This window comes from Mytilus californianus, unplaced genomic scaffold, assembly GCF_021869535.1.
Source record: "Mytilus californianus isolate M0D057914Y unplaced genomic scaffold, xbMytCali1.0.p SCAF_6, whole genome shotgun sequence".
Taxonomy (NCBI): Eukaryota; Metazoa; Mollusca; class Bivalvia; order Mytilida; family Mytilidae; genus Mytilus; species Mytilus californianus.
Genome location: NW_026262712.1, coordinates 97,071,662 through 97,089,100, shown reverse-complemented (window position 1 = coordinate 97,089,100; position 17,439 = coordinate 97,071,662). Strand labels below are relative to the sequence as shown.

At 32.2% G+C, this 17,439-nt stretch overlaps 1 protein-coding gene across 1 annotated transcript in view; it reads right to left on the bottom strand.

The window, feature by feature from the left end:
* The window catches only part of LOC127706498 (uncharacterized), an 89,661-nt gene that overhangs the window by 42,986 nt on the left and 29,236 nt on the right, over nt 1–17,439 (bottom strand). The window contains exons 11-27 of the mRNA XM_052211149.1: nt 15,263–15,386; nt 14,238–14,462; nt 12,684–12,893; nt 11,785–12,062; nt 9,705–9,858; nt 8,756–8,974; nt 7,792–7,945; nt 6,541–6,797; nt 5,940–5,966; nt 5,451–5,648; nt 4,518–4,653; nt 4,083–4,108; nt 3,604–3,745; nt 3,185–3,420; nt 2,765–2,929; nt 1,145–1,334; nt 360–605 (exon numbers count right to left, since the gene is read on the bottom strand). Coding sequence (XP_052067109.1) covers nt 360–605; nt 1,145–1,334; nt 2,765–2,929; nt 3,185–3,420; nt 3,604–3,745; nt 4,083–4,108; nt 4,518–4,653; nt 5,451–5,648; nt 5,940–5,966; nt 6,541–6,797; nt 7,792–7,945; nt 8,756–8,974; nt 9,705–9,858; nt 11,785–12,062; nt 12,684–12,893; nt 14,238–14,462; nt 15,263–15,386 — 2,987 coding nt within the window. The remainder of the gene's footprint in view (nt 1–359; nt 606–1,144; nt 1,335–2,764; nt 2,930–3,184; nt 3,421–3,603; nt 3,746–4,082; nt 4,109–4,517; nt 4,654–5,450; nt 5,649–5,939; nt 5,967–6,540; nt 6,798–7,791; nt 7,946–8,755; nt 8,975–9,704; nt 9,859–11,784; nt 12,063–12,683; nt 12,894–14,237; nt 14,463–15,262; nt 15,387–17,439) is intronic.

The window sequence follows — 17,439 nt, the reverse complement described above, 5'->3', positions numbered from 1 at the left end:
TAAAGTGGTATATATATCAAGGATACCATTTTTATTTGCGATCAAAACAACAGATTTGCTAGATTTTTGGTTATATTGGTATAAAAAAATGTGTATTTGGTCACTTGTTGCATAAAAGTAAATACATGTAGTCAAAATTCACTGAAATAATTTTCATTTCATTTTCAACAAATTCTCTGCCATCTTGCATTTTGGTTGGGTAGAACTTGACTTGGGTTAAAAGATCAAATGATGACATTACAAAGTTACTCATACCATTTAATTTTAACTCTTAGTAACTCCATTAACCTGTGTTCATCATATCAAAGTTGACCTGGGCAATGTTCTTAAAACATGGTACGAAGAGAGACAACACTTACGAGTTTCCCCACATCTGATAGCATCTGGGATACATGGATCTACCAAGTTCAGCTGACCAACTTGTTTGTAGTACGTTGTAACATCAACATTCCTGGCATCTATAATGGCATATTTGTAATTGACATTCTCTCCGTGACGCAGAGTGGGCCACACTGCTGAGATAAGATTTTTGTATGGTGTATAATCCTCGTCCGCTGGCTTCCATCTATCATTCTCTTCCAGATAAATTGGAATGCCTACTCCATCTTAAAAAGCATACAAGACAGACTGTAATTGTTAACAAAAGAATTAGCTCATACTTAGTTATTTCTGAGTTTAATTGCACCAAGAGTGTGCTGCATCAGCTTGTATAAACAAAATGCTTTAGTTTGTATTGGAAAGATAATTTTCAAACAGAAAAAGGACTATTTTTAATTAATATATAATTTCTTGATTATATTTACCTAACATAATCATTATCAATGTTCTTTTTGGTAAAAGAAAATAAACCTTTTGTCTTTAAACTAAAAAGTCTTAACATATAATGTGGACCATAAACTATCTAATGAATACTAATATGTTTCACACTAAGTGTTTATCAACAAAAACCTACAGGAAAATACAAGCAAATCCTTTCTTCCTAAATGAAAACAATATGCAAGTTTTCCACTTGAGAAACAAAATTTGAACAGTATAGATATAATCTTAAAAGCAATTCAGTCAAAATAATTATATAAATATCAGAAAGCACTGACTTCTAATAAGCCAGCACATTTTGTTTACCACAGACATGAAATAAACTGACCATTTGCACTGGCCACTCCTACAGCATCTATCACAATATTTGGGTTGATAAGGATGGGATTAAATGCTTTACAATCTTTAATTTCTGTTGATACTATGGAGTTTAGTCTAACTTGGTCATATCCTCTGATAGAAAACTTCTTACAACGAGAGAAGTCCATCTCTCCTGTTAATACCATTTCAAAGTTGATCTGAAATCAAAAAGTTGGTTTTAAGTCACTATTATTAATATTTTAAACTTCACTATAAGCAAACTTCTACAATTAAATTCTTTTTTGTCTATTCATCTCAAAGCAGGAATAAATATATAATTCTAACATAGTTTGTACATCCACTGAGACTTGTTAGGACTTCCAAAGCTGGGCTTTTTGAACCCGAGAGTATCAACAGAATAGTAGTCATAATTTTCATGTTGACATGAAATATTCATTTCCTATGCCGTATTTTACACAAATTTTAGACATTTTGTTTTTTATTGATGGTCTTTGACTGTATACTTGATTTGATTTTGATTCTGCATTATTTATCACAAACTTAATTGTAATAAAATGCTTCGCTGAGCGCAGCCTGATACAACCGCAGAGGTCAAACCCTGAACAGTTTTTTTGCAAATTTGGACACAATATTCAAGCTTGATACTGTCTGAATTTGGATTGTGATCAAATTTTTGACATAATATAGGTTTCTGACAAAAAATAAATGTGGTCAAAGATCTTACAAATCTATTGCACAATACTGTGCAATTGAAGATTTCTTCTTGAAACTTTTCAAAGATTCTAAATTTGAAAAATTTTGAAAAAAAAATATGAATCCCTTAAAAAAATTGGAAAAAAAAATCCCCCCTCCCCCCCCAACTTTTTGAAATCCCCTTGGAGCAATAACCCCTCCAAAACTCAATCCCAGCCTTTCCTTTGTAGTATGGAACATTGTAGTACAATTTCAGAGAGATCCATACACTTAAACACAAGTTATTGTCTGGAAACTAGAAAAATGCTTGTTTTTGGCTCTTTTTTGGCCCTTAATTCCTACATGTTTGGCGCAATTAACCCCAAACTCAATCACAGCCTTCCCTTTGCTATATGGAATCTTGTGGTACAATGTCAGAGAGATCCATACATGTACACACAAGTTATTGTCTGGAAACTAGAAAAATGCTTGTTTTTGGCCCCTTTTTGGCCCTTAATTCCTAAATTGTTGGCCCCATAACCCCTTAAATGAATCCCAACCTTTTACTTGTGGTATTAAACATTGTGGTACAATTTCAGAGCAATCGAAATACTTATACACAAGTTATTATCCTGAAACTAGAAAAATGCTTGTTTTGGGCCCCTTTTGGGCCCCTAATTCCTAAACGGTTGGGACCATCATCCCCAAAATCAATCCCAACCTTCCTTTTGAATTTTCTTAAAAAATTTCATAGAGATCCATTCACTTAAACTAAAGTTATTGTCCGGAAACCAATGCGTCTTCGGACGATGACGCAGACAACGACGACATCATACCATTATACGATCCCAAAAAATTGTTTGTGGTCATTTAAAAAGGACTTTTCCAGCATCAAATTAATCTCAATACCTCGATAGGACTTAACAATTAGAACCATACTGTTATAACTTCTCACCCTATTTCCATTTGTGGTAAAGGTATCTAAGTTCATCCATGTTATATATGTCTTCCCTTTTACAGAGTTATCTGTCACTGCATATTCATATTTCCAGATGGCGCTATATTTCTCTGTTGTGTCTTCAATATCAGGATCATAAAATTTATCAAATGATATCATCAACTGTAGTAGAAATAAATTATATTTCAGTCTTTATTTCACCTAAACTTTAATATATCACTGGTCTAATTTTTAGAAAAACAAAAACACATACTTTAAGCATACGCACATTCCAGAAAAATCTAGTAAACCTTTTGCATAATTATTTTTTAAAGAAAAATTACTACCAATTGAATTATTTCATACTTCCTTAATCTCAATCTGCATCAGATTTAAGTTTCAAAATTAAAGAGTAGAATTATTTGACCATGTACTAACCTTCTCAGCCCCACCAGTTACTGTGGTATTTAGATGTTCCACAGTTATGTCCCCTGTAGCTGGAGGATTAGCCATCACCATGACACCATCTGTACTGACTGGAGAGAAACAGAACATCCTTGCACATAGCTTCAGTGTTAAACGATACTTTATGCCTGGACTTAGTACCAAATCATCTATGCTGATGTCAAAAACTGTGGATACATGTACATATTCACGAAAGGTAGTCCATATGTCTACAATATATAAGCATTGGTGAATTTTAAAGTATTAAAATCAAATAAGAATAAAGAGTATATATAACTAGTCAAGAGTAAAAGTAGTTAGCAAACAGGGAAATCAAAAACTGATAATAGGTTACAGTATATTCATATAAGTCCAACATTACGGCAAAAAATTCAACTCATTAATGAACATACTTCCAACAGTTGATCTTTGTTCCACAGCAATAAAGGCATCCGTTGTATAAGGTTTTATATTGTCTGGTACTGTCCAATAAGCCTTGAGTGAATTCAGTGACAACTGGACATCAGGTTCCTCTTCACAGTTTATTCTGTTGTCCTGTAAAACAAATATTAATGTAAAAAATAAGACTATATTAGTAGTAGTTTTTCTGGTGCTTTCATTTTCAGTATACTAGTATTTTGCATTACCTATTAAAGTTGAAAAAGACTAACCTGAATAGTTTCACTTCCACAAATATTCCTTTTTTTAGAGAGATAGCGGAAGGGGGCAAATATTTTTTTATAGTTATTGGCATCCAGGAATGAACTTTCACAATTAAATGTGTGTTGGTGTTTTGATAAACTGTCTTATATAGAAAAAAAATACCGGTAAGTAAATATCTATTCTTCAACTCAATAATCTTTAATCTTAACAATGATATTAAGTGACATACCTCTTCATGATGGTCCACAATCAGATCTACAAAAGACAACACATATGTTTACCACTGAAAAAAGTTTTTTTTTTTTTTTTTTTTCAGCATCATTGGGTTGCTGTCTTATTGATGTTAACTGTTAAATCACCTTTTAATCATATATGTGCTATATATATACATGTACTTAAAACATTATAAAAACTTCAAATTTGTTCACTTTCGCACTCATTTCCTATGTCACAATGCTTATGTTATTACGTCACAGTAAGAACCGATTGTTCAATGATTCAATTACGTCAATTGACCTTGGGTCAACCTGTGTAACTCATTCATAAAAACAAAATACAACTTGAAATTGGTCTATACGTGCGTAACATTTTGTCATTTGTAAACGTCATGAACACAGAGTCATCTCTATCTTAATATGGCAGCAGTTAAGTAATATATACTCACCAGTCATATTACAGGGGTCTCCATCACTGATTACAACTCCTGGCAGAACATCACCTTCTGTTACTATGGTAACACCATCAGAAGATACAGCTGTGTTACCTGCAGAACTTACAGCAGTCACAGTGAAATAATATGTCTACAAAACACAGAAAAAATCATAAAGTATATTCCTGCAGTCACAGTGAAATAATATGTCTACAAAATTACAGCAACAATCATGACAAGTATATTCTTAAAATACATGTTTTCTATATTTGAACTTTTTGACAGTTTTTACGTGGGGGGTCTTTTATAGCTGAATATACAGTATTAGTTTTTCTTATTGAAGGCTGTATGGTGACCTATAATTGCTTACGTCCACATCATTTGAACTCTGGTGGATAGTTGTCTCATTGACAATTATATCACATCTCTTTATTTTTATATTATTATGACTATTGATTTTGAAATTATTGATTTCAGACAACCTCAGTGAAGGAACTACCAACCAATAAAGTTTCTGAAATAATATTTGGGTATATCAACAGTACAATTAGTGTTAAATTCTGGCAACTAACATTCATGTTTTATTTAAATTTAAATAGATATATTTATGAGATGTGATACACTCTTGGTTCCTGGTAAGCTACACTACATCCTTCACAGATAAAAAATCAATTCTTCAACAAATAATATGGTTACTTAAATTGATTCATGATTATTACCAGAGTTAGAACTGGTTCCCTGTGAGCTAAACTGTTATTCAAATTCTTTGTAGATACAATTACACAAATATTGATGTTGACTGAAGAATAGAACCTGATACAGTGTCAGAGACAGTCCTGTTTGCTTATCACCTAGGCTGGTACACATATCTTTCAAAGATATAACATCATTTGCTTCTGTTAACTTTTTGTAATAGAATAATTCCTACAGATTAAAGGACACTATTACCTGATAAGGTGTCAGAGACAGTCCTGTTTCCTGGTGAGCTAGACTGGTACCCACATCCTTCATTGATACAACATCACTTCCTCCCATGGTAGTACCAATACTTATACTGTAGGTTACATCTAAATGTGGATGTGCAAATCCTGACCAGCGGGCAGCCATACTGTTGGAGACTTTCTGGAAATCTGTATCTTCTTTGTCCTAAACATACAAGTTGTTAATGACAATGATAAACTGGTTAACTGGATAAAAAGGGTTCAAAACAAGCTCTTTTATCATAATCTTGACAGTGATATACTATTAATCTGCATGAAAAGGGTTCAAAACAAGCTCTTCTATCCTAATCTATCAAAAAGACTGATCTTTGGTTAAACTATGAACTGGTTAATTTCCTTTTTTTTATGTAAAAAAAACATTCATAAACCAAAAAATGCCTTTGAAATACTTGAAATGATTCCAATACATACTATACAGCTTAACTTGTAAACATACCATTAAGGGAATATCTGTAGAGAAAGACTGAAAGATAAAAAATAATAAACACGTCATTTTGTGGATAATAGACTATGGCTAACTCTGTTCATATAAAAAGACTATGTATAACTCAAAATGTTTTATGTGTTATTCCCTCCATTTTATTCTTGAACTGAACTAAACTTAACAAGGAATGTGCTGTCAAATTGACAGCAATCCAGTTTTCTGTATTTTAAAACATTCATGCTTGTTTGATCTGCCACATTCTATGCCTGTTTTGCAATCTATAAAGAACCATCACTTCTAAATAGCAAAAATGAAAAATGTCAATATTGAACATGACCACCATTTTGTCATCAGTTACAGCATATTAAAATTTTAAGAGCATTGGCTGGATGGTTAATAAGTAATTTCACAGAAACGACATAAAGTGCCAATTTCCAATCTATCAATGACAACAACTCCTGAATGTCAATAATTCAAATCGCCAATATCGAACTTGACCACCATTCTGTCATCAGTAACAACAAATTTTAAAAGCATGATTGAGTGGTTCATAAGCAAATAGGTAATTGCAAGAAATAAAATAAATTGTCATGATGTAATATAAAATATATACCTCAGTGTCAATATCAAGAACAACACCCTGTGCAGGTAACTGGACATCATGAATGTATGGAGTGGATGTTTTTATGTTGACCAGTCCAGCTGTATTGGTCACTTTAATGGATATATAGTATGTATGATGTCCATGGATATTCCATTCAAGATCTGTTATATTAACAGCTGTACAAGTTGGGGATACGGTTAACACACATGTTGTACTGCCTTGTACAGGTTTAAAGTTTTGTATCTCAGTTCCATATGGTGTGTGACCTAGAGAAGGAATTAAAATCATTATTCAACCAAAACAACCTTTTCAAAAGCATTGTCAATGGGCCCTGGAATATTCAAGTCAACTAAACATTTGGAAAAGTTTACTTGATGTGATTTTTTTAAGAACATTATGTTCAAACCCCATTTACGATCTCATCTAACAAATAATTCCTAACCTGGGAGTCTACAACTAGAGGCTCTAAAGAGCCTGTGTCACTCACCTGCATCTTGAACAATGGCCACTTTCTGGTAAAAATCATCATTAGAGCTCTATAAAGATTTAACTGATAATTTCAGTCATGTTGACATATTTGAAAATCTTGCCCTGCTGATAATTTTTCTATTTTAAAGTTTCCAATTATCTATTATAGTTTTCAAGATAATAGGCAAAAAATGCAAAAAATGTTAAAAATTATCATTAAAGGGCAATAAATTCAGTAATGATTTCAGTCATGTTGACATATTTGTAGATCTTGTCTTGCTGATCATTTTTTCTATTCAAAGTTTCTATTTATCTATTACAGTTTTCAAGATAATAGGCAAAGATTGTAAAAATTGTAATTAAAGGGCAATAACTTCAATAAGGAGTCGACTAATGTTTTTGGTCATGTTGAATTATTTGTAGATCTTGTCTTGCTGATAATTTTTTCTATTTAAAATTTTCATCTTTCTAACATAGTTTTCGAGATATTGGGCAAAAACACAAAAAAAAATGGTAAACATCATTAAAGGGCAATAACTCTAATAAGGAGTCGACAGAAAGATTTGGGCCATGTTGACCTATTTGTAGATCTTGTCTTGCTGATTATTTGTGCTTAATAAATATTTTGTCTATCTATTATCAGTTTCTGCCAGGTGAGCTAAAAAAGGAATTATAAGACATTGAAACTGGCATTTATCTGAGTGAAACGATTAATGAAAGCTAAATTACTGTCAAAGTGCATATCATTCAAAAAGAAAGACAAAAAAAATGATTTGATAATTCACTTTATACCTAAAGCAAACTGGTAATCCATATCAAATAATTCTTCACTATCTGAGAAAGCATTTGCTGCCCAGGAGGCAACCAGATATTCTCCAGACAAGGATACAGATATAGAACCTGTAAAATCTGGTGGAGTTGTATCCATAAAACATGGTCCCAGTGTCTGAAATAAACATTTTTATTACTGAAAAAATATTAATTATTGTTTGCTCAACATCAAATGATAATTATTTCTTGCATGTTTATATAAAACACTTTCAAAATAAATAGACATGAAGTTAAATAAACAATGAAAACATTTAGTAATAAATAAGTATAAAAGAAATTGTCTGAAAGACATAAAATTGAGTTTGAAAACCAGTAAATACCAGTTTGAAATTTAAATTGGATGTACCTCGATGCATGCATTGTTTTTGTGTTGTTTGTATTGTTTAGGTATGCTTAACTTTAAAGTGTAGTTCAGTGTTGATATGATACTAATGATAATTTCAGTACTCTTTTTCATTAAATTAAAACTTATCACTGTCAATAATTTTTGTCTTCGGCTTCAAGTTCAATTTACAACTTCTATTAAATCAAGAAGACCAATGCCACATCTGACCTGCTTCGCTGTGTAAAACTTATTGGTTCAATATACAACTTCTTTAAATTAAACAAGTCCAATGCCGATCTGGACCTGCGTAACTGTGTAAAATTGATTGACATGTCAAACTATCATCAAACAGGAAGTGGCTGCAAGGCAGATCTAGAAATTACTTAAATCCTACAACATTATCATGCTGGGCACCAAATATCAAATCATTCCTTTTCATAGAAGCCAAGAAAGCTTTGATGAAAATTTTGTACCTGTCTTTTGGACGGACAGAATGACTGGTGGAGTCAATCAAATACTAAACCTACATTCGCTGTCCATGAAGCAGTTACCAAATATGTATTATATCAACTATATCTATGAAATATAACAAAAACATACTGTCAGTCCTTCTACATTGGATTTACTGATAGTTTTTATAATGATGTAGATTTCAGTGGCATCAGGTATGTTGGCATGGGTTACCCTGACATGTGCATGTTGTTTAGTAGACTCAAATGCCATGATATCAGGTGCTGAACTTCCTGCTGTCGAAGAAAATCCAACTTCATAATCGAATATTTTGGCAGGTATATCTAAAGGCTCCCAAGACATCTCCATCTATAATACAGAAGTATCAACATCACATATATCATACTGTCAGAGGTGGGAAATAATGATGACAAAACTCTATAGAGAAACCAAAGCATAGTTGGTTATAATCACAAATAGAAGCAGCTAAAGTTACATTACATACACATATTACTCAGGAAGGAAAAGGAAGTTTAATTATCCTTATGCAAGCAAAGAGGGAAATACAATAAGTGCAATTTTACATTTTGTTGATCAAATGATGACCATAACATTACCAAGCAATTTCTTTACATGATGTATTCAGCTGGGGTAAGCAATATTTATTCTTAGTTATATAAAAATCAAAATTTGTAGATTCTGATGAATACTGCTTTGTGATCTTGATTATGTATCAGGAAAGCTTTTCACAGAATCAGACTAATGTTGTGCAGCAAATTTGAGTAGACACACTTAGACTACTTCTAGGTGCACTTGATTACACATCAGAGAAACTTTAGTCAAACTTAGACCATTACTATTAGGTGCACTTGATACAATCCAAAGAAACTTTAGACAAACTAAAAATATTTTAGGTACACTTGATTACATACCAGCGAAGCTTTAGACAACTCAGACCAATACTGCTAGGTGCAATTGATTACTTACCAGAAAAGCTTTAGAAAAACTTAGACCAATAACGCTAGGTGCACTTGATTAAGTACCAGAAAAGCTTTAGACAAAATTAGACCAATATTGGTGGGTGCACTTGATTACATACCAGAGATGCTTTCGACAAACTTAGACCAATACTGCTAGGTGCACTTGATGAATTACTGCAGAATATATTGCCATCTACTTCTATCAAGCTGTCATTGTTGTCAAATCTCTGTAGAGGGTAAAGGTCAATATCACTCAAGGTTCTAGCTTTACTCCTGTCAAAGATATTTTTCAAAATTCTGTTAAATATGAGACTAAAAAACAAAGTATAATCAAAAGAAAATGATATGGTATGCATGTTTTGTAGTTGATAAAAAGAAATAAAGTTACTGAACAAAAGCATTAATAAAAATAATGCATATGAATGCATATAAATCTAATTATAACAGTATTTCTGTTTTGAAGCATTTTATGAAAGTCAAAGACCTATTGAAATATATTGAAGTTGTATGTATTGAAATTGAGCCTTAAAATGCAAAGATTACGATCACAATTTGAGGAATGATCCAATATTGTTATTTTTTCATATTATTCTGTAAATGATACTTTCAAAAAAAATTGGCAGGATATTTCTTTATAGCTTCTTCAAGTTGAAAATCTGACTCTGTATCCAAAGTATTCTACACTCCAAATTATTCAAGTGCTTCATATAACACAATTATAATTGAAAATGAAGCATCGGAACTATTATAATTGACAATAGGGTATATATGAAAATCTGCAACAAATGAAATGCTATATAGTAAAACATAATTTTTCAGCAAAATAGTAAAAGTACAGAAAATATATAATAGTTGACATTTATGAAAATGGACAGCCTAAGCTTGATTTTACTAAAAGGAGATGGAACATTAGTTTGTGTGCAATAATTACAAATCATATATTCAATTTGTCAGTGTATGTGAAATAAAACATGCAATGCTTTAACTTGACCTGTGTTTACTAGTAATAGTTCTTAACAACAATTCAAATTCAAATTATATCCTTGTGGCAAACTTAAGTTATCAAATAATAAACAGCTGTGCCATGAGCACATGATACACCCGTCGTCTTGTGTGTGAATTTTTATGCAATAAGCATAAATAGTTTCTGACATACGGCGTGACATGCGAAAAACCCCTTTTTTTGTACAAAAAACTCAATATCTCTAAAATAAAATTTTGAATCAAAACCAAAAAGTATACAGATCTTTAGATTAATATAACTAAAAAGTGTGTAAAATTTTAAGCAATAATCATAAATCGTTTTTGAGATACGGCGCGACATGTGAAAAACCCCTCCCCCTTTTTTTACAAAATACTCAATAACTCAAAAATATAATTTTGAATCATCACCAAAAAGTATACAGATCTTAAGGTTAATATCTAAGAAGTGTGTAAAGTTTTAAGCAATAATCATGAACTGTTTTTGAGATACGGCGCGACATGTGAAAAACCCCTCCCCCTTTTTTAACAAAATACTCAATATCTCTAAAATGAAATTTTGAATCATCACAAAAAGTATACAGATCTTAAGATTAATATAACTAAGAAGTGTGTAAAGTTTTAAGCAATAATCATAAATTGTTTTTGAGATATGGCGCGACATGTGAAAAAAAACACACACCTGTTTTTGTTACCAAGTCCCGTAACTCAAAAAGTTTTCATCTTGTTTTCACCAAAAAGTATACAGATCGTTTGACCATCATAAGAAACAACTATGTTAAGTTTCATGAAATGTGGATAAGTCATTCTCAAGTTACGGTGCGACATGTTTACGCCAGACAGACAGACGGACGGACGGACACCAGACATTTGTTTTCCATAATACATCCCGTCAAAAATTGACGGGCGTATAAAAACCAAAACAGATGGACATATGACAGGACAGTAGGAATGATTGATACTCAAACTGAATATAACTTACTATCGAAAGAAAGAAAATACAATAATATATGACATATAAATATCATATCATATTTTTTACACCTTTATTTTTATAGTAAAATGGCTAATTTTAGGATAAAATCTGATGAACATTGTAGTAACTTACACACAGTCACCTGTAGGATTTGGAATCAACCTTCGGATATGATCTGATCCAAGGATATAATAACTAGTCTGATTATAGGGTTAAATATGAAATACATTGTAAATACTTACACACAGTCAGCAGTAGGATTTGGAATCAACCTACGTACACGATCTGATCCAAGGATATAGTAACTGGTCTGATTGACATCTGTGACTAATCCACCAGTAATCACTGAATCTTTAACAACCACCTCCTTAACTCCTGGTACAGAACTGTCTATAGTTACACCGTCTGAACACACTGGTTCTGAAGGGTCTAGGGCCCTGTTATAGGCCACAACAGTGAAATAATAGGTTCCATCATCACTGACTGTGTGGCTTCCAAAGCTGTTGTATGTCTCCACAATCTGAACAGAAATCACACTATCATTACTATAACCACCCAGTCTAAACTATCTATCAATCATTTTCAAGCCTCTATTATGCAACCTTTAGGATCTAGTTTATTCAGAACTTATTTCACAGACTGGCAGCCATTGTATTAAGGATTTTCTCCTAAGTATTTTCAATTTCAATCTACCACTTGCTTTATTTTATATAAAAACTCTTTCTTCTCAATGGAAAGTTATATAACTGACATAATTAATACATGTACATATGCATGATATGGATTATTTTCAATAGTCAAAGACTTCTACTCTAGTGATATAGTGATACAGTATTTTCCCATCTTGAACATCCCTCCACAGAAACCACCTTTCTTACTTTGTTCAATGACAGGTAATACAAATGATCTAGAAAAAGAGGAATAAATATCTAAAGACACTGAGCTTATGTTTGGTATGCAGCTGAATTATAACAAGTCACAGAATGAGTTTGTGAAGAACATTCTTCTTGACCCTTTAATGACATTTACTCAGATTTCAGGAATTGTACAGTTTTTGTTGTTTCCACATCTAATTTTTTATGGCTAAGGAAGATAATTTTGTCATGTAAGTATTTTCCTCCTATAACAACAGTCCACCTACATTTGTATTATTTATATCAAGACTAAAGGCACTTTTGTCAGCACAGCTTGAACCAACTAAATACTGGTAGAAAAACACTCCACTCTCTCTGTCAAAGAACTGGTCCCAGTAAGCATTTAGGTCCATTCCTTGTTGGTAGTCTATTTCTGTGTTTCCAGGTAGTCCATCATGGACCACACCTGGGTGTGGTGGACTTGTATCAATAGTTATCTGAAAGGGATGATAAAACATTTTATTTAATCATTGTTTTAAAGAGTTTACCATACTTGTATAAATAAGATATTGAACCTTTTCATTACCACATTCTAATTAAGCTGAATATAAGAAAGTTAAGTCATTATATCAACTGGGAAATGACATGTTATTCTTATGTTTAATGTAAATTTTCAGCTAAGTTTCTAGTATTATCAAATATAAACTGTTAACACAGAGATATGTCTCGCCTATTCGTTATTTTGATAATGCAAATGTTGAAATTAAAATAGCAATACTTTAACATGTTAGTTATGCAAATATTCAAAGTCAATGAACCATGACTGAAGGAACAGGGCTAAACAATCTCCATGGAAATGAGATGTGCCAATGCTAATACAACTGCATACCAAATACCATTGACTTTTCATAAGTCGTTCCCTTTAAACAAATCTAAACACAAACATTAACTTGTAAACTATGTAAAAGTTTCAAAGTCAATGAACCATAATGAGGGGGTGGGGTTATATAATTTCCATTGAAATGAAACTTGCAAATGCCAATACATTTGCATACAAAATATCATTGACTTAACATTAGTGGTTCATCTTAAACGGACCTAATCACAAACTAATACATATGTAAACTAAGCAAAAGTTTCTTAGTCAATAGACCATGACTGAGGGGGTGGGGCCAAATATTGTCCATGGAAATGAGATGTGCTAATGCGTATACAACTGCATACCAATTAACATTGGCCTACCACTAGCGGTACCCTTTAAACTGACCTAATCACAAACTAATACATGAAAATCAAGCAAAAGTTTCAAAGTCAATAGACCATGACCAATTGGGGGACCAAATAATCTCCATGGAAATGAGATATGCCAATGCTTATACAACTGCATACCAAATATCATTGACCTACCACTAGTGGTTCCCCATAAACTGACCTAATCACAAACTAATACATGTAAACTAAGCAAAGTTTAAAAGGCAATAGACCATGACTGAGGGGGCAGGGCCAAATAATCTCCATAATAATGAGATGTGCCAATGCTAATACAACTGCATACCAAATATCATTGACCTACCACTAGTGGTTCACCATAAACTAGACCTAATCACAAACTAATACATTATTGACGCCGACGCCGGATACAGCATACCTATGACTCGCATTTTGACTCTGTCAAGGCGAGACAAAAACCACAATATAGGAAAACCTGTGTTTATATGCAATGCCTGTTAGAACATTACTTACTTTAATTTTACATGTGTTACCTCAAATACATATAGGTACATGTGATAGTTCCATGCAAACACATTGTATAATAATTCTATGTATGTGACCAAACCAACCTTTTTTGTTAAGATGGTTTGCACAAGAGCTTTATTTTTCACTGCAATCTCAATATAGTAATCAGAGTCATGATTTCCTCTGTCAAGACCGGCTTTCAATCCACCATGTACTTTGATTTCTGGTTTCACTTGAAAGTGACGATGGAAACATCCCATAAATGGAGTACAGTAACAGTTAGGTCCTCTTGGGTAAGACAAATATTTAGTTTGGCATTCTGGTAGGTCCTAAAAAAAATTAATATGACATGGTAAACTCAAAATACACGCACAACATTCCTATGAAAGGAACTTTATATAATCCAGCCATTAAACATTAATACAAACAAATCCCAAAACGTTGATCCACATTTTTATTTGTTCTGATTATTGAACTCATGTAAGGTTTGAGGCAAAGGGTAAATTTTATTCAACATATAATAAAATTATAACATTTCCTCATAAACTGTAATTTTCACAAAAATCTAGGAATTCAACATTTCTCACAAATTGAAAATTAATATAATCTATCAAAAGATGAACAGTTTAAATATTTACAATGTCAACATCCGAGAAAAACTGCTAAATATCTATTGCAAGCTTTCAGTAAGAGAAAAAACTTTTTATATGAAAATTTTCAATAAAATTGATTTATTTTATTCATCATACCATTGACATTAAAGTTTAAAGGGACTTATAGGCCCAAAGGGTTGGATATTCTAATTATTGTTTTTATATTTTCACTGTATTATATATTCTATTTTGTGAAAACCACATGTCACTATAATAAATGATTAAGTTAGTTATTTTCAATGATCATTCTGAAAAATGCTTCCTTTTTTCATTTTTTCTGAAATAATTTCATCCAATGGTTTGATAAGAGTAGACACCTTTTATATACTATAAAACAGACTACTGCAACAGATAACATCTACATACATATCTAACATTCTAATAAAATTCTTTATATATACATTATGTATACAAGCATAAAAGACAAGGTATAATGAGGTCATGGAAATTAGGAATCATTTGTTTTTCACACTTACATCAGTATGCCCTTGTGCTACGATATCTTCATGGCCATGTTCTACAAAAGTCTCATAGTTATCATACAATTTCCAGTAAACAGTCTCTAACCCACTGTGATCATCATATGCTTCCCATTCTATCCTGTAATAAACAATCTTCAATATTTACTTGAGAAAAATATGTTGCATCTCTGACTTCAGACTAGTAAGGAACTATTGTTTGGATGAGTAAACAATTTCAAGGAAATAAAGCAGATTTAACCAGTTATGCAATACAAAAAACTCCCAGTTATTGAAATATCAGCCGTGAATTGTTAAAACAAATTTTTACAAAATGAATATATGTCAGGTCAAAAAATAAAATAATATCGTTTACCATGACCAGACTTATAAACCCAAATTAATTAAGTCTTGCTGCTGTGACCCATCTTATTTGACTTGACCTTGCTATGACACTAATAACAAAAGTTAATAAAGTATTGCTGCTGTGAGCAAGCCAATCTGACTTGGTCACAAAAAGCAGCATATCCATAGAAATATCATAACATTAAAACCTTTCTTTACAAATATTATATTAAAAGCAGTAGTTGAAAGTTCTCTTTCAAGTGATGAAAGGAATATACATTCTATATGTGCCTGTCGGAAGTCAGGAGCCTGTAATTCAGTGGTTGTCGTTTGTTGTTGTATATCATATTTGTTTTTTGTTCATTATTTTGAACATAAATCAGGCTGTTAGTTTTCTCGTATGAATTGTTTTACGTTTGTCATTTCGGGGCCTTTTATAGCTGACTATTCGGTATGGGTTTTACTCATTGTTGAAGGCTGTACAGTGACCTTTAGTTGTTAATGTCTGTGTCATTTGGTCTCTTGTGGAGAGTTGTCTCATTGGAAATCATACCACACCTCCTTATTTTTATATATACAAACAACTTATATGACTTGACCTATAATGGTTTACTTTTATAAATTGTTACTTGGATGGAGAGTTGTCTCATTGGCACTCATACCACATCTTCCTATATCTAACACATCTTAAAGTCTGTCACTCAAGCCCAGACCTGAGAATATATAATATGCAGTTTTATAGAATCAAACATACCAATCCTTTACTTTATTTTAAGAACTTATTTAAAGTGTGGAAGCTCTTAGTTACTGTGGATTCATTTATTTTCATGGATACCAATTTTCATGGATTGAGAACAAGAGTGCACATGCTGAAATGTCTCGCCTACTATACTGACCATTGATTTTATGCTGATAGTCCTACATATAAAGTTTTACTACAAGTATCACATTAACATTTATGATCTAAGAAAATGAGGTCAAGGACAGATAAACCAAGCCTGAAATACATGTACACCTTTAATACGATCCCTCCATACACAGAATAGAGATGACCTATTGCTTATAGTATAAAAGAAACAGACCAAACCATGGAATTTCTATACTGGCCAATGAACAATGAAAATGAAGTCAAGGTCATTTAAACCCTGCCAGACAGACATGTACACCTTAAAATCATTCCATGCATCAAATATAGTTGACCTATTGCTTAAGGTATCTAAGAAAAAAAGTTAACCAGGAAAACTGAACATTGACCAATCAACCATGAAAATGAGGTGAATGTCAGATGATACCTGCCAGACATATACACCTTAAAATCATTCCATACACCAAATATAGTTGACCTATTGCTTAAAGTTTAAGAAAAACAGACCAAAACACAAAAACTTAACATAAGGAATGAACCATGAAAATGAGGTCAAGGTCAAATAAAACCTGCCAGACTGACATGTACATCATTAAATATTTCCATACACCAAATATAGTTGACCTACTGCATACAGTATTAGAAAAACAGACCAAAACACAAAAACTTAACATTGAGCAATGAACCATGAAAATGAGGTCAAGGTCAAATAAAACCTGCCAGACTGACATGTACATCGTAAAATATTTCCATACACTAAATTGGTTGACATACTGCATACAGTATTAGAAAAACAGACCAGAACACAAAAACTTAACATTGAGCAATGAACAGTGAAAATAAGGTCAAGGTCAAATAAAACCTGCCAGACTGACATGAACATTGTAAAACATTTTCATACACCAAATACAGTTGACCTATTGCATACAGTATTAGAAAAACAGACCAAAACACAAAAAACTAAACTATGACCACTGAACCATGA